At 43.9% G+C, this 21,827-nt stretch overlaps 1 protein-coding gene across 1 annotated transcript in view; it reads left to right on the forward strand.

The window, feature by feature from the left end:
- Positions 1–776: 776 nt before the first annotated feature.
- LOC146772749 (rho guanine nucleotide exchange factor 11-like) overlaps positions 777–21,827 on the forward strand; it is a 276,718-nt gene continuing 255,667 nt past the window's right edge. The window contains 1 exon segment of the mRNA XM_085637027.1: positions 777–928. Within this exon segment, the coding sequence (XP_085493153.1) occupies positions 777–928 (152 nt within the window).

Here is a 21,827-nt window from a genome sequence, read left to right on the forward strand (position 1 = left end):
TTAAATGCCGTTTTGTAACTTCTATGTGCGCTGGTTAATAAAGCACATATAGAAGTTGCAAAACTGCATTTTTTTTAAATGATTGTTATTGTGCAGGAAGGGGATATTCCTGCTTGTAAACAATCATTGGCATTTTACTCTTTCCACGTGCGCTGCACAACGCTTCACACGTGGACACAGCAAAAACGAGGAGAAATAAAGCATTTTTCCTAATTTCGCCTGTTGAAGACCAGATTTTTCCTGCCTCCTATTTATGCTGCTCTTCTAAATAGGGGGCAGCGTCAAAATCAATGGGTGTTGTGGTGGAATGCCCACCACAACACCCATTGCCCACCCCTTTCACGCTAAGTGCAGCGTGAAAGAGTGCCTTATTTGCAATGCAGCATTAAGCCACGTTAAGTTGCTTAACGCTGCCTTGTAAATAAAACAAACCTCCCATCACCAACAAAACGTCACTAAAAGAGACGTGGTTGCAATAGGGGCCTATAAATATGCCACTGAGTCTCCTTAGACTGCCTCAAAGAGCACCTTTTATTTTGAAGATTGAGACCATAGTTGCATAAATGCATAAAACACAAACGTAGTTTATAATGGCTGAAAACTTGCAGCCCAAAGCAGTTCACATATTTCTCCATCAGGCATTGATATAAATATAGATGATGACCAGCTGTTGTAGCTAGATCATTTGTCAGTGCTTTAGTTGTGAAATACACAAGTAGTATTAACATGAAGGGTTGTCTTGAGAATATGTATGGTCACTATGGGCACACATAAAAATGTTTCCTCTTGTCTGGCACCTAGTTAATCCTTTGACTCGGAGGAATCTATCTCTGCACTTTGCGAACAACCAGCAGTGTGACCGCCAAGTGCGAGTGTTGCAGTGGCTGTCTACAGTAAGCCGTCATGAAGAGCTTCTGGACTCTGAAAGGTAGGCGAATGCTTCTGGTGTAGCAATCTATTCTATAATCTATAAAGTGACTACAGTTGTAGGAATTCACAGCCTAATAGGATATTGTCTCAAAGCATTTGGCACCATACCCCTTCTGTGGGAATCCATGCTTGCTTCCATGTTACCTACCCATTACAAACAAAATACTTTCCAATGAACTATACATTTCCAAAATGTATTCACTCTGATTCAGGTTTTCATGTTTTTAATTTTATGAGTTCATTATTATCACTGCTTGTTGCATGTTTCCGATTATTTAGGGACCAATAATGATGTCGGTTGGAAAACCTCTGAACTCTAGTCAGAAGCTTCCCAACCGTGGTCAGTGACTTTCCAGCAGACTCGGTCGGTTTGTGGCCCGAAGCCTGATTATGAGTTTGCGGTCGGAATGTAAAGCAGACGGTCATTCTGACTCAGTTCTGGCCAGCGCTCAGAGTGTTCCTGTCGATCGGAACCGCACCGTAATCACCTATGGATGGCGTTTGTGCCGTATTACGATGTTGGTTTCTGACAACCTTTCCGTGCTGGCCTTTCCGACATGGAAAGGCTGTCGGAAAGCGACTTTGGGGGTACCTAGCAGGGCCCCTTTGCCCCCGTGGTCTAAGGTCAGTGGTGAAGGGGGTACCTAGGGTACCCTCCCCCTGTGAAACCCTGCACTGTACGGCTGGTACCATTGTGCAGGGTTTTACACATGCACCCATTTCTCTATAGGAGCCTGTATTATGGTCATTTTATGACCGTAACGCAAGCTCCCATAAAGAAAAGTGGGAATTTGACCGAACGGTGGTCGGTCGCATCATAATCAGGCGGTCGGATCTGCCGACCTCAGGTCGGTCAGACCTGAGTCCAAGATGTTGTCTGTCGGTGGCAACTCCAACATCGTCATGAGCCCCTTAGTATTCAATTTGCAATGTTGAAGGTGAGCTGGTTATCAGAGCAGAAATAACAGTTGTGTACACGTGCACATTCCTCAGAATGTTAGTATGCATTGCCTATATTTTTAATGTTGGATTTTTTTGGCCCGGTTCACTGACAAAATATCAACCCCCCAAATATCCCCATACAAAAATATTGTGACATAAATATCAATGTCAAAAATATAGTTATGCTATACTTATCAAGTAAATTACAAACATTTCGAGAAAAAAAATCACTGTCTCTTATATCATTGTATAAAGTATTGTTTCTTTAAATATATATATTTGTAAATAGTAAACATTAAATATATTATTAATGACACTAATGTAAAAAAATATATATGTAATAGTTAAAAAAAATTAAAAAAAATTATTTTCAAAAAGTAAAACACACGTATATATATTAATATATATATTTATTTACATATAGCTAATTAGAAAATATTATTAAACTAATAATTTGTATTTATAGTATAATCATTTTTGTAAAGGTAATAAGATATATATATATATATATATATATATATATTATCTACTGGCGGTCGCCAGTAGATAGTTATAGTTAGGACCGTGTTTCCATAGGAAATCCGCAACATTCTATTTGGAATAACTTTGGCGCCGGTTGACGAATCCTCGCGAAATTGTCAAAATAGGTGGGGCGCTCCGCTCCGCTCCTACCCTGAAAGTTTCGGGAGGATTCGTCAAGCGGGGGCTGAGAAAAAAGGGGGTCCCAAAACGCGTTTTCCCCATGCAATTTTCCATAGGGACCTTTAGTCCAAGGTACAGCCCGAACGGCTGAACAGAATTACTTCAAATTTGGCAGAGAGGTAGTCCTCAGCTCAGGGATGTGCCTTTTGCATATATGGAGTCAATCTGTTCAGTAGTTCCTGAGAAAATCAAAAGTAAAATCATATATATATGTGGGCGGAGCCTAACCACACATCTCATCCTGAGATCTGATTGGCTGTCAGCACTTCATCCAAGAAGTGTTGGCAGCCATCTTGGGACCAATATACATGATAGCACCTCATTAAAAAGCATTGCAGTTAATAGAAGGCTTTAAGACTTTAGTTACATTATAAATCATTTGTTGATGGTACCATACTCATTTTAGGAATTGTGGTTTGTTCTAAGGTGATTTCACCATGTGAAAAAGCCTTCTGCTGGGAAATCATGATTGAGAGAAAAATATTTTCTCATGCTTTTCCCACAGAGGTTTGGAAGGTGATCTATAAGCTAAACTGAGAGCTTATTTTCTGTAAATTCACATTATCTTTCTCAGTCATGTGAGAATGAAGTCTGACATTCTCAGTAAAACATGTACATCCAACAAGGGCAGAGACTGTCAGTTGATTCCTTTGTTGTGTTCTACTGGAGCTTCCCAGAGTGTTCGAAAGAACGACTAGAGCGCTAACAGTCCTACTTATGATAAACGTATGGCACACCTGAAGCCATCTTGCTTGGATTAAAGTGGTAACTCTTAAAACATTTAATTTAAAAAGGAACAAAATGAGGGGGTTCATTTTTCCATAAAAAGTATGATTAGTGCTGCAGAAAGAAAAATAGGGCTCATTTTGAGTGTTCAGTAAATCTTTATTTCGCTGATTAAAAATCAACATAAAAAGTACAAAATACAAATACAATATACAGTGTACAGTATATTTACATTGGATCTGAGCCGACGGACATTAAAAACAGGTTAAAAACGAAACTTTAAAAAGGCACTTCTCAAATCCTCTTCTATTTCATTAAAACATTCTGACATGCAGACTGAAACATGCACTTTCAATACCAGCAGCAGTTTTCCCTGGTGAGCAGTAGCTTCACTACAGTGATCTAATGAGCAAAAAGAGTGCTAACATTCTGAATTTATGGCAAATGTGTGACACATCTGAATGCCTTCTTGATGGAATCAAAGTAAAAAACAGAAAGTATTTCCTACTGAGGAGACTGCAGTAAATGAGGAAATTAGGAAACTTCATAACAAATAAGTCTCCCAAGATGGCCACCAGAGACAAAAGAGCCCAAATGTAGCCCAAATATCACCCAGATGTAGCCCAAGTATAGCCCAATGACAGAATGTCCCAGAGTGTTCTTAAAAACAACTAGAGCGCTTACTGTCTTCATTATGACAAAAGTATGGCACACCTGAAGCCATCTTGATTGGAATAAACTGGTAACACTTAAAACATTTAATTTAAAAAGGAACACAATGAGGGGGTTCATTTTGCCATAGAAATTATGATTAATGCTGAAGAAAGAAAATGAGGGCACATTTTGAGTGACTTCTCAAATCCTCTTCTATTTCATTAAAAAATTCTGACATGCAGACTGAAACATGCACTTTTAATACCAGGAGCAGACTTCCATGGTGAACAGTAGTTTTACTACAGTGATCTAATGAGCAACTAGAGTGCTAACATTCAGAATGTATGGCAAATGTGTGACATATGTGAATACCTTCATGATGGAATCAAAGTAAAAAACTGAAAGCATTTCTTACTGATTAGACTGCAGTACATGAGGAAATTAGGAAACTTCATAACAAATAAATCTCCCAAGATGGCCACCGGAGACAAAAGAGCCCAAATGTAGCCCAAAATCACCCAGATGTAGCCCAAATATAGCCCAATGACAGAAGTGTGCAAAACACTTATTATTTTGTGTTTTTGCAGTGTTATATAGTGCAGACTTGTCAGGTATTGGAGTGCTTTACATGAGCATTGGTTACATCACACAAGAACAAATTCATTTTGGTTGTAGACATGGGGAGACTAAGTGATTTGACCAGAATCACAGAATGTCGAGCTGAAGCAGAAACTCCAACCTGGTTCCCCAGTTGCAAAGTCTGCAGTTCTGGAAGTAACACCACATCCTCTCCCCTAAGTGCAACATTTAATCAAGTGGTCAACTGGATAAAAAAACATAAAGATAACAAATAATTTAAAAGTGCTTTGTCGCTATTTGAAAACTCAGAAAATATGTCCTTATTTTAGTCTTTTAGAGCACTAACCATAATTTTGATGCCAATAAGACCCTCTCATATATGTAATTTCTAAAGGAAATGCTCTAGGTATTACAGTTTTGATTACATCAAGATGACGTCAGGCGTTCCACCCTTTTGTAATAAATATAGAATGTTAGCAATCTAGTTGTTCATTAGGATACTGTTGAGAGGCAGAGGCCAGGGGCACGGACTCTGAAAATTGAAGGCAGGTAGGAGGGTGCAAAGGCATCAATTTAACCACACTGAGCAGGCAGGAAGGGCCGTGGCAGCACAACAGACTATGGAGGGCAGTGGAAAGGGGGGCAGGGGCAACAAACCAACAATACAGGACTTGCAAGAGAGGCTGTGGCAATGTAATAGACAATTGTGGGCAGAAGGAAGAGGCAATGGTGGTACAACCATACATGCCAACAGACCCGATTCAGCCAGGAAACGTCCAATGTTTTTAAGCTCAAATGGGCTTTATTTGATCTGTCTCCTGTCTACCATCTCCTCTTTTTCAATGTAACTCAAAGGGGAAAATCAATACCCCAGTTTTTTTTCAGAATCTCCCTCTTACCAAGTTCAAAATGTTCGCAAGTATGGTACATTGGATCATGGAAGGAAATGGGGTAGGGACATGGACTTGGATAACAGAGGACAGGAGGGACATGGAGAGGTGCACCAAACTGACCCTGCAGGGCAGGCATCAGGGTTTGCAGCAGCACAATACACCACACAGGGCATGCGGGACGGGAGTGCAGCACAACAATCCATAGAAAGCAAGAGGGAGGGGACAGGACCATGCACATGGACAACAGAGAACAGAGGGGCAAGAGGCAATGGTAGCTAGCTGACCATAATGGACAGACAGGAGAGAAAGCTGCAGCATAACAGACCATAAAGGGCAGGAGGGACGGATCAGGAGCATTACAATGGAACAGACAAGCCAGGAGGGAGGGAGTAGGGGTCTGCACATGTAAACAGAGGGCTGGGGGCAAGGGGGCAGGGCAGGAGCAGCAAGATAGCCATGGAGGTCAGGCAGGATGGGCACTAGAAGCAAGACACACCATGAAGAGCAACAGTGAGACTGTGATAGCATACACACAGACCATAGAGGGAAGGTGGGAGGGGGTCAGGGGCAGCTAACTGACCACACAGGGAAGGTGGGAGGGGCCATGGCAGCACAGAAGACCATGCATGGCAAGTGGGAGGGTTAGTGGCAGCACAATGGCTATGATGGGCAAGAAGGAGGGTGCAGGGGCATGCACAAAGGACGATGGAGGATAGAAGGGAGGGTCAGGACCTGTGCACAGACAAGAAAGTTCAGGGGAAGGGGCCTCACAACAGACCGCACAGGGTAGGCAGGAGGAGCAGTTGCAGCACAACAGACCAGGGAGGGCAGAAGGGTGTGGCAGTACAATGGACCATGTAGGACAGGAGGAAGAGGATAGGGGCATGGCATGTGGACAGGCAGGGTGGCAGGGACAGGTTACAGTCATCTGACAATGCTAGGCAGGTGGGAGGGGAGTGGCAGCTCAACAGAACACTCATAGTAGATGGGAGTGGCAGGTCCATGGAACATGGTGGGCAAAAAGGATGGAGCAGGGACATGCACAAAGACATCGGAGGGCAGGGGGAAGGAGAATAGGGGCAGCAAGCTAAGCACAGAGTTTAAGCAGGAGGTCAATGATGGGGCATAGAATTGGGCAATGGAGGGCAGGAGGAGTGGACTGGTACATCATACTAAATTGAGGGCAGTGGCAGCACATCAGACCATGCATGGCAGGAGGGAGGAGGCTAGTCCATGGATTCACACAACAGAGGATAGGGAGGAGGGGGCTGGGGCAGCAAGCTAACTGTTCAGAGAAGGCGGGTATTAGGAACTTTATTGTTTTTAAAACGTGTGTCTGTGCGAACTACTTAAAATATGAACAAGTATGCAGCATAATCTCACTTTTATTCAGGAAGAAGAGGACGTTTGTGACTGTGACTCCGGGCTCACTTGGCAGAAACACCCCCTGACCCTCCAACCCCTATCGCAAAATGTAATGCCCGTGAAAAGGGTAGGTGAACACAGTGTTATATAGAACATAGTCCTGAGAGCACGATTGAAAATGAAAACTAGATATAGTGTATGGTATAAACTATGCACCAAAAAGTGTGATATAAGATGAACCGGGCGTGAAATATAATATGCAATACATTGTGCGCAATGACAGATTCATTGGAGAGCGCGAGATAGCACAGGCATTAGCGCGTGCTATATGCGCCTTGGAGTGTAATATGCACAGGGCAGTGTTTTGTAACCTAACTAGTCTCCAAAGTTGTAATATAAAATATGTGCTGGGGAGTGTAACGTTGCATATGCACTGTGACAAAGATATGGATCCCAGATTGTAATATGTATGGCATAGCACTGTGCGTTATAACATAGGCATCGAGGAAGGCACGTTAGATGGGGCAATATAACCCGTGTGAAGACAAGTGTGGCATGACATATTCACGGGGTGGTGTTACAGTGCACATGGGTTAGAGAGCGTCATAGCATATGCACTAGCTAGTGGAATACAACACAGAGGTGTGTGGCACTCAGCAGGAGGCAATGGTGGGTGTAACACAGCATTGGGCTCTGCCAGGAGCGCGCTGTGACTCTCAAGTGATGTTCGTCCCCTTTCCAGAGAGTAAAATAAAAAGTATTACACATCCGGCAGTGGATGTGTGTCTTATTAACCGTGAGGGGGGTTTCTTGCATAGTTTTGGTCGAATTTTTGTCGAATCCCCTTTGAATGGCTTGGTGTGCATGTGTATTAAATGTGCCCATCAATAGCTACCCATGTTTGTATAAATAAACGACAAGGGTGTCTACCGGGATTAGGCACAGTAGGGCATCAGACATGTCAGAGCTTCACTAGTGGTGTAAATACATTCCACGTGGATTCATTGTATGCATAGTCGCCTTTTAATGAATATCACGCAAATCGTCATGGTGATAGGTACGTACGGTTTGTCCAGCATGTCCTAGGTGTGTCTATAAATATATATTTTTTTAAAATAATAAAAAACAGTGGCCGGCCCTGGGGATTGGGGTCAAAATAATATAATTAGGAGACAGGCCCTGGGGGATGGGGTCATCAGGGCCAATAAATTAGAATAAGAAGGGGAACCACACAGCCCCCCTTCTTAAAAAATTAAAATAAATAAAAGACTGGCATCGCGCCGGAGGCCACGCCCCCTCCTTGCAGCACTCTGCAAACGCGCCCCCTGGCGAGTTGTAAGTTGGGGAATTAATTCCTCTTCAATACTGAGGGTCCCTGAGGGCCAACTAGCCCAACAGGCATCTCCAGTATGCGCCAGGGAGCTGCGCTGCAGACAGGTGTTCTGAGGCCAAGCCCCTTTTTACATCTCTCTGCAACGCAGCTCTGTGGCGCTTACTGGAGGTACCTAGTGGTCTAGTTTGACCCTAGGGACCCTTAGGATTCAAGGGGACTTAATCTCTCAACAGGGCGTGTTTACACAGTGGGGAAGGGAGGGGACGGGGCCTGAGTTAACGTGTGCAAAAACGCCCTTTGGCCTGTTTTAAGAGGTAGTTTTAATCCCCCTGCCCTATTATATACTAGGGGCTTACAGAGGAGGTCATGCTAATCACAGGGGGACCCCAACGCATAATGTTCCCTAGTGTATGCAGGTGTTTTCACTGTATTCTAAGTGTCTTTTAACATAGCACTGGCTCTAGGACTGGTTAGTCAGACTCAGTTACCACCAGTATCCGTCTGAAAAAGTTGAGGGTACAGGATGATTTTGCAACAAGGCTTCTTTCTGCTCTTCTTTTTGTTCTTTCTGCACGTTATCCTTCTTCCTGCACTTTTCTTCGTCTTTGAGGACTTCTGTTGCTTCTTTCTGCACTTCTTTTTTTTCTTTCTGTGCATTATTTCTTCTTTCTTCACATGTCCTATCTCTGTAGGCATAGTTAGAAATTAGCATTTAAAAAACCTTTGAAATTCACAGAAAAAACCATAGGTTTCAGGCACGTTATATTTAGGAATTGGCATTTAAAAAACCTCAGAAATTCACTGAAAAAACCATAGGTTTCAGGGGTGTTATAGTTAGCTGGACTTTTCACTTGTACAAAACCATTGAAATTCCCCCGTTATAGTTAGTTCAGCTAACTATAACTCGCGCGCCCGCAATGCACTGCTGATGACGTCACATATTACATCACTCATGACATGGCCAGTGACATCACTCATGACATCACTGATGACATCTCAAATGACATCACTGATGACATCACTGATGACATCATCCTTGTGATAGTGTGGCAGACCTCCTCTCACCCTAATATAACCTTTGATACACACATTCAAAAATAGAGACTACAATTTTCAAAACAATGGACATACCAATACCAGTTACAACAACCTCTTCAGTAATTCTAAGATCCACATACACATCCACTCATTCACCAACAGTCCTATACAGTCACTCATACATGTACTCACTCATCATATGTACTCATACACCTATACATCCTGTTACACAATGCCACTCATCCATAGAGTTACTCACACTCATAGTCACTCATGCTAATAAAGAATCAAACATACATTTACTTGCATATACAGTTATACACACACCACCACACTTACTTCTACGGAAACTTACACATACTTAGGGGCAGATTTATGTTGCCTGGCGCATCCCTGCAAATCAGCAAGGATGCGCCAGGAATGATGCGTCACGCAAGTTTACCCTTGCGCCACACATGATGCGCCGCATTTATAATGCGGCGCATCATGGCGCAGGAATAAACAGATGCGTGACGCATCCAATGGCGTAAGGTTGACGCAGTGCTTCAGTTGCGTCGCAAGCGCGACGCAACTCCAGCACTGTTCCAACCAACCCTATCCCTAACATGGTGCGTCAAGCCTTACGCCTGCTTCAAGCAGGCGCAGGGTTTTGGCGCATCAGCGTTGGGAAAGTGACTCAGTCAAATCTTATAGATTTGACTGAGTCACTTTTCAGGGGCGTTCCTGCGACGGAACGCCCCCCCCTATGTCGACACGCCCACATGAAACCTGACGCAGGTTTTACGTGGCGCAGGGCTTTACATCGTGACGCATCTCCATAGATGCGTCACGATGTAAATATGGCGCAACGTGGCGCAGGGTTTACACCGCCGCTGCGTCACAAAAGTGACGCAACGGCGGCGTAAAAGTGGCGCATCTCCGATATAGATCTGCCCCTACGTCTTTTAAACAATCACTTATAGAAACACATACTTATTCATACAGGAACTCTTTCAATCTCTCACTCTCACATATACTCACTTATATACACCAATAGTCACATATACTAGTTTAAAACATATGTAGTTACTCATAAAGACACTAATGAGACAGTCATTCACTCACTAACACACCCATACACACACTCATCCACCCATACAGTCCTGCACACATGCTGTCTTCAACACATACAAACAGTGAGTCACTCATTCATGCACCTATGCACTACGTAATACCCCCCACCGAACCATGCAGACACTCAGACTGATACTCAAAAAACCAACTAATAACCTATATAGACACCCATGTAGCTACTCACCAACCCATGCAGCCACTTATACACAAAGTGAGAGACTGATACAGATATTTACATATTTAAACATTACTCACTAAGCCATGTATTCACTATGATACACTTAATCAGTCAGTTACACAATCAATTTTTCAAAAACAAATCATCCATTTAGACACTTATATACCCATTTATTCTTCCATCGACCTTGAGATATACATATATAAAACATATTTAATTTTCAGAAAAACACATATTCACTGGATGATGTCATCAGTGATGTCATTTGAGATGTCATCAGTGATGTCATGAGTGATGTCACTGACCAGGTCATGAGTGATGTAATATGTGACGTCATCAGCAGTGCATTGCGGTCGCGCGAGTTATAGCTAGCTGAACTAACTATAACGGGGGAATTTCAATGGTTTTGTACAAGTGAAAAGTCCAGCTAACTATAACACCCCTGAAACCTATGGTTTTTTCAGTGAATATATATATATATATATATACAACCTAAAATACATTACAAAAATTATTTTCATTGCAAATAAAAAATTTAACAAAATACAAAACTGCAATTCACAAAAAATGTATTGCATATTAAAAACACTATTAATATTATAATTTTCAATAAACATAAACATAATCTACATTTAAACAATATAAACTAGACTATAAAATGCATACACAATTTTCACTACAATTTAGACAAATGTAGGCAAAATGTTGTACTCAGGAGTGGTAAAATGTACTATTCCCACTCCAGTCAAATCAACAGTATGGAAAGTGTTGGATTGCGGAGGGGTCAAATTTACTATTCAACTTCAGTGACTCTTGTCCATTATTGATGTAAGAGTCATACCAGTGAAGATGTTGATTTCCTAAAACAGATAATGTATGCAGCATGCTTATTGCTATACTTGGATTTCAATACTGTTATGATGTTTTCTTGTTAAACAGAAGTACTTGTACCATTAAAATCATGAGTACCCAAAGATTTCCACCACCAGGTCTTTGGTGAACCCCACCCCATCATACACCCCTAAAATGGGACGCAGGAAAGGAAGATCATAGAGGATGTTCTATAAATTAGCTTACATTGGCAATACCTTGTAATGTGTGTAACATCGCCAATTGTCGACCATTAGAAAGTGGCTCAATCATGGAAGGTGTACATTCACAAGGAAGGCTTTGTTGGCTTAGGTTTTTTCTTTTTCACAGCTGCTCTTGGATACTGAAGTATTTTTCTGCCTTTAGAAACATTTATTTCATTTAGAGAAAGGGTTCAGGACATTAACTAATGGGTTCATTGATGCTACAATCAAAACCAAATCCGTAAAGGCCATAATTAGCTGTGAGCACAGATATTGTCCAGGGGGACCATTGTCAGACACAATGTCTGGTAGCCATCCGTAGCTTCAGTTATCAGTTGAGAATGAAAGGAAAAAACTAAGAACTTTTTCTAGTGGCCGTGCTACAGTATACCACCACTGGTTGGTAATTCAGCCGGCGTCAACGTAAAATAAATGTACACTACTGTAATCTTTGTAAAGGGGACCATCGCATTACTGGAACTATAAAAGTTCTATAAACAATTAAGATACACAATGGACAAAACATTAAATCATACTAATCTTTCATCTATTTATTAAGCTTAACGATATTTAAATGTAGCCTCATGATTAGATAGGAATTATTTTTTATGTGGCCAACAAATACAGTTTTTATCTCACATATATCTTTTTTTAGATTGGATAACATCAGTACCATTTCAACACCACTTTTAAACTGTCATCAACTAGATGAAACCGTCATATTGGACTTCTCATGTCTTCTTTTTTGCAAAGATTGCCGCCAGCATACATTCAACATGTGTTTTGTGTATAAGGATTCCCGCTTCCTCAAGGCTCCATGGTTGAATTTATTAAATGTGTTCTCCTGTATCATTTTCAAGTTAAATGTTCCTTATACTTCACTTCAGTGCATTCCATATAATTAAACGTACCGAAATTTCCAAAGTTGCAAGATTGAAAATCAACTTGATGTGTTGTTTAATGGTCCTTAGTTTCTTCTCAGATCTCTATCTTTATGTAACTGTTTCATAACTTCTCATCAATATTTAGAAACAATAAGCCGATAATATGGCTGTTACAATTGGCCACGATATCCCCTCACTAACAGGCATAACTCTCATGTGCTAAGTCATAACTACAAAAGCAAAGTCGCAGATTCATTGTAGAGTTTTAGCCTCCAATTCCACGTAGCTATTTCAGAGGAGGATGTGCCCCTAAATGCCCAATTACAGCAAAAGAAAAGTCTAATACAGCCCTGAATGGCCGGGGTGAGATGTAAATACTTTTGCAGCTTTCAGGTACCCTGGCACCAGCAACACATGCTCGGACACAAAAATCAGTTGCCAATGCATAGCCATATACTTATGTAGGGTCATGTATGTTGAGGTGTACCCATGTAGGCCGAGTTCTGCGCCATAAGCACATACACGTTGTCCCTCATGCCTATGCTCATTTGTGTTTTTGAATGTTCTAATCTAACCATTACTATCCAGTACAGTCTTAGCCTCAACGTTTCTGGTGGAAGATTACCCTCAAATGCTCAATGCAGTTCCCCCTGCACAGTATGTCTTCAAATACCCAATGGCCTGTCATTTCTCCCTATGCAAAGATCTTGTCTTGTGCAGGTTTAGCCTTGAATGTCCAGTGCCATGTCCCAAGGCGTCGATTTACCATTAAAGGCTCAGTGCAGCAGTGCAGCTTCAGCTTCTATCTGTACATCCCAGCTGCCCAGTGCTGACTCCCATTGTTGAGTTTTGTTTGATGAAAAAAGCCTCCACATGTTTGACGTTTAATTCCAGCTCCTTACTTTTAGCAACCGTGACCAGTACCGGAGATCCACACTGGGTAGTATGATAGAGGCACGCATGGCTAAACCATGTGTGCCTCCACAATGCTGCCCTAACCACAAATGCATCTGAACAACACATTCTTTACCACGCATGCCTTTACCATGCAATTTTGTGGTAAAGACATGACTGGTAAAGGGATATTTGTGGTAACTTTTACAATTGAGCCACCGAGCCCTAAAAACTACCCTGACCGCCACAAGCTGCAAAAACTACCCACCTAAGCCCTAAGAACTAACCCAACCCTTCATGACCCCCTAAAAATTACCCCAACACCACAAGCCCTAAAAACTATCCTGGCCCCCCTGAGCTCTAATAACTACCCAACCCCCCCGAGCCCTACAAACTTCCCCAACACCTGGAACCCTGAAAACATCCTAATCCCCAGCACTAAAACTCCATAACCCGGCCCCAGCCCCACTTACCTCACTGTGTCCTCTCCCGATCCTTCCTGTTCCTGGGCCCACCCATTCCAGCATCTAGACCACGCGCATACCTCAACTACGCATATGCTTGGTTAAGGCAAGCGTGGTTGCCCTTGCAGGGAAATGGCATGTATGGCTTAGCCCGCGTTATAATGGCTGTTTCGCTCCACATGGTGCTGGGGCTCTACTTTCCACCTCATATTTCTTGGTTGAAGGCAACATACAGGTCTTGTTGAAGGAACACTGATCCTAACTTACCTTCTTCTTGAGCTACATGAGCTCTCGTATGGCCTGTCTTTAATATCTTCCCTGATGCTTCAGTTTGCAGGCTCCTTGATGGTAGTATTGGAATTGTTTATCCCTAGTTCCAACTAGAGACCCCAGCAGCTCCCTCTTTGTACTGAGGGATTAGAAGGTGGGAGAAGGGATAGGAAATCAAGAAGGCAGACCTAGCTCATATTGCCAGATTTACTTTCTTTTGTATGCTGACCCTGCTACCTCAGAGACCAGGAGAACAGCAAACTGCTAACTGTCTACTTCGCTTTTTAGCCACTAAATTATGCATGTCATAATCATTCTATATGTTATGTACTTTCATGCATAGTTGTAGTTCTTTTTTTATTTTTCATTGGAATAGTTAATCATTCCCATAATTTAAAAATACAAATTTACATAAAAGCATAAAAAAATCACAAAAAGCAGCATCAAGTTTAAATATATCATTACATTCTTTCCTAATATTATATAGTAATACTAAAACATGATTCTTATACGCAATCAACCAAATACATTTAAGAAAACCCCATTTAATATAATTCATATTTATGATTTCATATAAAGAAACCCAGAATAAAATAGAAAGCTTCTTTCAACTGAATAGGATGCAGCTAGAGTAAAAGGCATCTGGGAGGCTTTTAAAGCTACTACACATGGATATATTACTACTAAAGATATAGCAGCTGGATGCCTCCGAAATGTACATAGAGCACAATTAGAATTAGAAGTCAGACAACAAATGATCAATATATAAGGGATAAAAACATTAAAAATAAATCAACATTAGTGCAAGCACGGAAAGCTATGCAAGATTATTATTACACTAAAGGGTATTTGACCAACTCTGTATATCTCAAAAAAAATGTATGAGGAGAGTCAGTTTTCTGATAAATGTTTAGTTTGGCAAATAAGAGAAAGACAGGCACACAATAGGATTACTGCCTTGGTAGATAAAGATACAAATATTCGCATCACTAATGAAGTACAGATACAGAAGGAGTTGTCCAAACCATATGAAGCAATCTATCAAGTTAGACAAGAGGTAGATATTTTAAAACTAAAGGATTTTCCTATTAAACTCTTCATTCCAAAACTATAGGCAAATTGAGAATATGTTGACCGATGTTACATTAAAAGAAATGGAAGTTGTAGTGCAATCTCTGGCTAATGGAAAAACATATGGAGAAGATGAATTGCATGCTGAAATAAATAGGAAAGGTTATTCAATAATAAATCCTGAATTAGTAACGTTAGCCAATTATATTTTGATGTGAGGCGAGATACCACCCTCTTTCCTTATGGCAGTATTCACCAGCTTTTTGAAAAAGTACAAAGATAAGGAAGACATTAATTCTTACAGGCCTATAAGCCTCTTAAACACCAATTATAAAATTATAGTCAAATTATTGTCAAACTGAATGAATAAGTGTATTGTGTCAATTAAACATTTAGATCAGTGTGGATTTGTATCAATTAAACACCTAACATTTAATACCAGTATTTTAGTCGAAGGTATTGATTATTTTAGTCAAAACGAAAACCCGGCCCAGATTATGTTACTAAATGCCAGGAAGGCTTTTGATCAGGTTTGCTGGGAGATTAGTTTCTATATTCTAACTGAGTTTGGATTCCCTGTTGAATTTATTAATACAATATCCAAGTTTTATAAAGAGGTTTCTGCCCAAGTAATTATTACTTCAAACAAGATTGGCGTTTGCAAAGTTAACAGAGAAACAAGACAAGGTTGTTCTCTGTCGCCTTTACTTTTAGCTCTTTTTATAAAGCCGTTAGCAATAGCCGTTTGCTCAAATAGCAATCTGACATCCCTAATTCCAGGAATTATAAACATAAAGCTTTATGCTGATGATATAGCTTTGTTTCTTAGACCCTACTTAAAAGTTCAAAAATATATATTTGATTATTCCAGGAATACCAGCTAATTGGAGGGTATAACATAAATAAATCTGTTCTGTAATACTGCACCCGACACTTTAATAACAGAACTTGGCCTTCAGGTCATTACTAGGCCCAAGAGGTATATTGGTATATACGTCTCTAAAAATGTAAATGACCAGTATGTTTTAAATGATGTCCCCTTCATTAATAAGATATAATAAGACTGTTTCCAAAATGTAATAATTTACCCCTTTCAATACCAGGTCAGGCTGCATTGAGCCGTATGTTAATTTTACCTTTAAGCATTTTTTTTGTTTTTAGCCATCCCTAATTCAATCTAAATTAAATTCTTTAAAGAAGTGCAAGGCATGTTTTCCATTTTTTATTAGCAAACAAACCACGAAGCTTAGCTTTAGATGCACTTTATGGACCAGTAAATGAAGGAGGTCTAGGCCGCCCTGATTTTTATTATTTTGAGAATTTTGCACACACCACATATAGATCATCCAAGTATTTAAACATTAAAAGATACGATCATTTCTTCTTAGATTTAATTTATCAAGAATATGATATTATTGGTTTTATGAGTTTAGCGAAAACCTCTAAGAAAGTCAGATACAAGACACTACAGTGTAACATCAAACGTATGCAATAACTTTCTGAACTACACGATTCACACCATTAATGGAGTAGCACTGCTATCAGAAGTTTATATAGTAGAGGATCCTTTGATAGATAGGAATGTAATGTCTAATTGTATGAGCAACGGCTATCGAAAAAAATTTGACTTTTTGGAGGGGAATTGAAAAAATTTGAATGAAATAGAGACTAGCATTAAACATTGTAAAACAATTTTTGCAATGGTCCTATGTTAAAATTAGACATGTTTTACGGGATTTGAATCTCTTACACATAAAATAATTGAAACTATGAAACTCTCTGGGGAGCTGATACAATCTAAAACCCGCAAGAAAATCAGTAGCTTGGCTTCTCTCCCACGCAGCCAGGGGGCAGATAAACATCATGGGAAAGCCACCCAAAAAATGGCATTCAAAGGAGGACTCCAGATATCCATTGCAGCTTGGGATCAGATTAATGAGTTTAATTTCTCTTTATTGAAAGGGGAAAATGCATTATATATGAAATTTTACATTAAAAAACTTTTATATAGCACTCCCGATTTTCTCCATAAAATAAATCTGCAGATTTCGGCAAACTAACTAAGGTGCAATATGGAAGGAGGGGAAAATTGGACACTTAAGGTGCCGATTCGGATCCTGTAAAAATTTTCCCCGGCCGAATTGAATCTGGATTTTTAACCGTACGAATCGTACAAGTAGCGTACAAACTGCCAAGTACGATTCGCATGGTAAAAACTCCATACGAATCACATCTGGAACATTTCCCCACACGTCCTCGGGTCGGAAATTGTGTCCGACACATCCCCGGACGATTTACAATACGATCGGGAAAAATGAAGTCCGACCGCGCTAGTACGATCACTCTCGTCCTTTCGATTTTACAACTGTATGCAAAAAACACCGTACGGACCGAACTTCCACAGCAAGCATGGAGACACGTGTCCGCATATGCGCCGAACACCCCACCACAGGCCCCGCATGTACGCGCAAAATGCCCCCAGGGCGCGGATGTACGCGCCGAACCCCCACCCCACCCGTGTATGTACGGACCACACCCCCACCCCACCAGTGTATGTACGGACCGTACCCCCACCAGTGTATGTACGGACCGTACCCACACCAGTGTATGTACGGGCCGTACCCCCACCCCACCGTGTATGTACGGACCGTACCCCCACCCCAGCAGTGTATGTACGAACCGTACCCCCACCCCACCAGTGTATGTACGGACCGTACCCCATCCCAGCAGTGTATGTACGGACCGTACCCCCACCCGTGCATGTACGGACCGTACCCACACCAGTGTATGTACGGACCGTACCCCCACCAGTGTATGTACGGACCGTACCCCCACCCCACCCGTGTATGTACGGACTGAACCCCCACCCCACCCGTGTATGTATGGACCGCACCCCCACCCCACCCGTGTATGTACGGACCGTACCCCCACCCCAGCATTGTATGTACGGACCGTACCCTCACCCCACCAGTGTATGTACGGACCGTACCCCCACCCCAGCAGTGTATGTACGGACCGAACCCCCACCCGTGTATGAATGGAGCGTACCAACACCCCACCCGTGTATGTACGGACCGTACCCCCACCCCACCAGTGTATGTACGGACCGTACCCCCACCCCACCAGTGTATGTACGGACCGTACCCCCACCCCACCAGTGTATGTACAGACCGTACCCCCACCCCACCAGTGTATGTACGGACCGTACCCCCACCCCACCAGTGTATGTACGGACCGAACCCCCACCCGTGTATGAATGGAGCGTACCAACACCCCACCCGTGTTCGTACGCACCCTACCCCAGGCCCACACACCAGCACCCTCACCCAACATCGGGCATGTACGAGTCGTACTAAGCCATGGCAAAGGACAGCACTGTACAACAACATAGCCCATGTACGCACCGTACAGACGCTAAAAACACTCCTACTGAACCATGACTAACCAAAAAAACACAAGGACAGTCAATCCGAGGCCCACAACACCACAAAACATATCCAACAAGGCCAAATACAACCTATACACTGACCTGCAACTGACAAACAGAGAAACAGAGGCCCAAACCACTACCACTCCTTATAACACACCCACCCAAAGTTCAAACACGGCCACACCCACAAAAGGACCAATAAAAAGGCCCAACACACACAAACCATGATCCTTTGCAACAGATCCACTGCTGCCAGACCCCAGAGACAACGCACTGCACCATACATCAACCATCAATACACCTTACACTTGCACTCTTTCACACAACCACCATCACAAACACACCCTCATCACATTCACACACACACACCTGCACACCCACAACCATCCACACCCACACCCATCCACACCCCCACCCCCACAACCATCCACACCCACACCCCACACCATGCCCACCAACAAGAATCCAAAGTTCACAAAGGACGAGCTGGAGGCCCTTGTCGACGAAATCATCAGAGTCGAGCCACAGCTCTTTGGAACATTGGTCAGACAGACCAGCATATCAGAAAAAACTGCCATGTGGGAGAGGATAGTCAATTTCGTGAATGCTGTTGGGTCCACCAGAAGGACCAGGCATGAGTGCCAAGCCAGGTGGTACGATCTGCGGAGGAGGGTCCGCGGCAAAATGACGGAAGAGCACAACCAGGCCAACATCACTGGAGGAGGGCCATCCCGCAGACCGGTACACTACCATCCCTGGGAGGAGAAGGTGATGACCACGCTGGAGCCGTTGGCAGTAGACGGACTAGAAGGAGTCCAAGAGCCTGGTGAGTACACAAACAACTCACCTCACATGGGGGGAACGCCATATACAACCCAAATAACAATCATGCACGCAACCCCCACAAAGCCAGCACCGGACACAACCACACTCCAAAAACACACACATGCCACTAGCACCTCCATGCCCCATGCCCCAAGCAAGGCCAGGCCAAGTCACAGGCCACACAAAACACAAACACAAGACAGGATGTCCCCGATGCGGGGAGGGTGGGCCTCAAAACTAACATAGAGCAACTCTGAAGCACACAACAATGCCCTCAGCCCATATGGCTTTGGGCACAGCCATACCAACAGTGTGTCCCCACACAGTACTGTTTTGCCTGCTAATGGTGGCCGCGTTGCAGGACGACATGGGTATGAAGGCACAATTTGCACATAACAGCAGCCAATGAAGACGCAGCACACTGAAAGAGTGTCAGCACACACCGCCACAGCAGCAGCGCAGACTCACACACTCCGCCCAATGGGTGCCCGCAGAGAAGAAACAAACCCACATGAACAAGCCAATGGCCTTTGCAAGACCTGCAAACTGTGTGTGCCCAGGAAGCTGGGCTGAGGTGACAGAGGGTGACACACAGAGGGAGGGAGAGGGGCAGAGAGAGGGACACAGACAGAGGTGGACACAGGGAGACAAACAGAGGGAGGGAGGAGGCTGACAGAGGGAGGGAGAAAGGGAGAGGGACAGAGGGAGCAGGCTGACAGAGGGAGGGAGAAAGGGAGACAGACAGAGGGAGGAGGCTGACAGAGGGAGGGAGAAAGGGAGAGGGACAGAGAGAGGAGGCTGACAGAGGGAGGGAGAAAGGGAGAGGGACAGAGGGAGGAGGCTGACAGAGGGAGGGAGTAAAGGGAGACGGACAAAGGGAGGAGGCTGACAGAGGGAGGGAGAAAGGGAGAGGGACAGAGGGAGGAGGCTGACAGAGGGAGGGAGTAAAGGGAGAGGGACAGAGGGAGGAGGCTGACAGAGGGAGGGAGAAAGGGAGACGGACAGAGGGAGGAGGCTGACAGAGGGAGGGAGAAAGGGAGACGGACAGAGGGAGGAGGCTGACAGAGGGAGGGAGAAAGGGAGAGGAACAGAGGGAGGAGGCTGACAGAGGGAGGGAGTAAAGGGAGACGGACAAAGGGAGGAGGCTGACAGAGGGAGGGAGAAAGGGAGAGGGACAGAGGGAGGAGGCTGACAGAGGGAGGGAGTAAAGGGAGAGGGACAGAGGGAGGAGGCTGACAGAGGGAGGGAGAAAGGGAGACGGACAGAGGGAGGAGGCTGACAGAGGGATGGAGAAAGGGAGACGGACAGAGGGAGGAGGCTGACAGAGGGAGGGAGAAAGGGAGAGGGACAGAGGGAGGAGGCTTACAGAGGGAGGGAGAAAGGGAGACGGACAAAGGGAGGAGGCTGACAGAGGGAGGGAGTAAGGGAGACAGAGGGAGACCAAATCACCCTTGGGTGGTATGGCCATGTCCGCTCGTCAGCAGGTGGACTGTGTGCATGTAGACAAGGTTTGGCAGTGCCTTAACCCCCCTTCAACCTTTGATAAACACTAGGCCATGTGTCAATCTGTGCACGAGTACATCCGTGCTGCAGGCACAAATAGAACCTTACACCCAGTATACCTACCCACTGTGTTCGTCAGAACCCTGTCACAAATTGTGAAGTTACCTACCTGCATTCTCAAATAGCATGGAAAAAACACCATTTGGCCACGTACAGTGCAACACGTAATGCGGCTCAGCATGGCTTGATACGCCCGCTCACTACACTGCTGACTGCGGTCCCAAAATATGCATCAACTAAGATTGTGTCACACATAGGTAAAGTGTCGAAAGTTGTGGCCAAGGGACATACCCATGCACAAGTGCACTGTGTGAGGAATGCTAGCCAAATCCAACCACCCAGAGGAACTGTGCCAAATCAAAAAAGAATGAAACATGGATGTCGCATGTAACACAATTAACACTGTCTCTCTCACACACAGGTCAACGTCGTCGATCTCCCCCCAACACTGGGGGGGAAGACTCACAGGACCAGGCTCTGCGTGAAGAGGACCCCAACGCCAGCGACGACTCTCACCACTCCGTGGATGACCCAGACCAACCTGGCCCCTCTGGTGTCCAACGACCTGCAGCACCTGCGTCAGGTACAACTGTGCCAACCACCACCCCCATTCCTGCCACATCCCAGGAGACACCCAGGAGCCCTGCCCGCACACAACAACGCAGCCAGTCTGTCCAGGAGGGACAAGGTTCTCCGGGCACCCAGGAGGAGGCAGGCGACACCGCAAATGCCATCCCTCAGGGGTCCCGGAGACTCGATGTGCCTACAACAGCAGGCCAGGCGCAAGTGGGCAGGGGTGGTGGGAGTGGAGGACGGCGGAGGCCCGAACCTGCCCAGTTGGCTCAGGACCCGGCTATGGCACACGTCAGAACCATCCTGGACGCATACCGGCGTGACTCC

This window comes from Triturus cristatus, chromosome 12 (assembly GCF_964204655.1).
Source record: "Triturus cristatus chromosome 12, aTriCri1.1, whole genome shotgun sequence".
NCBI lineage: Eukaryota > Metazoa > Chordata > Amphibia > Caudata > Salamandridae > Triturus > Triturus cristatus.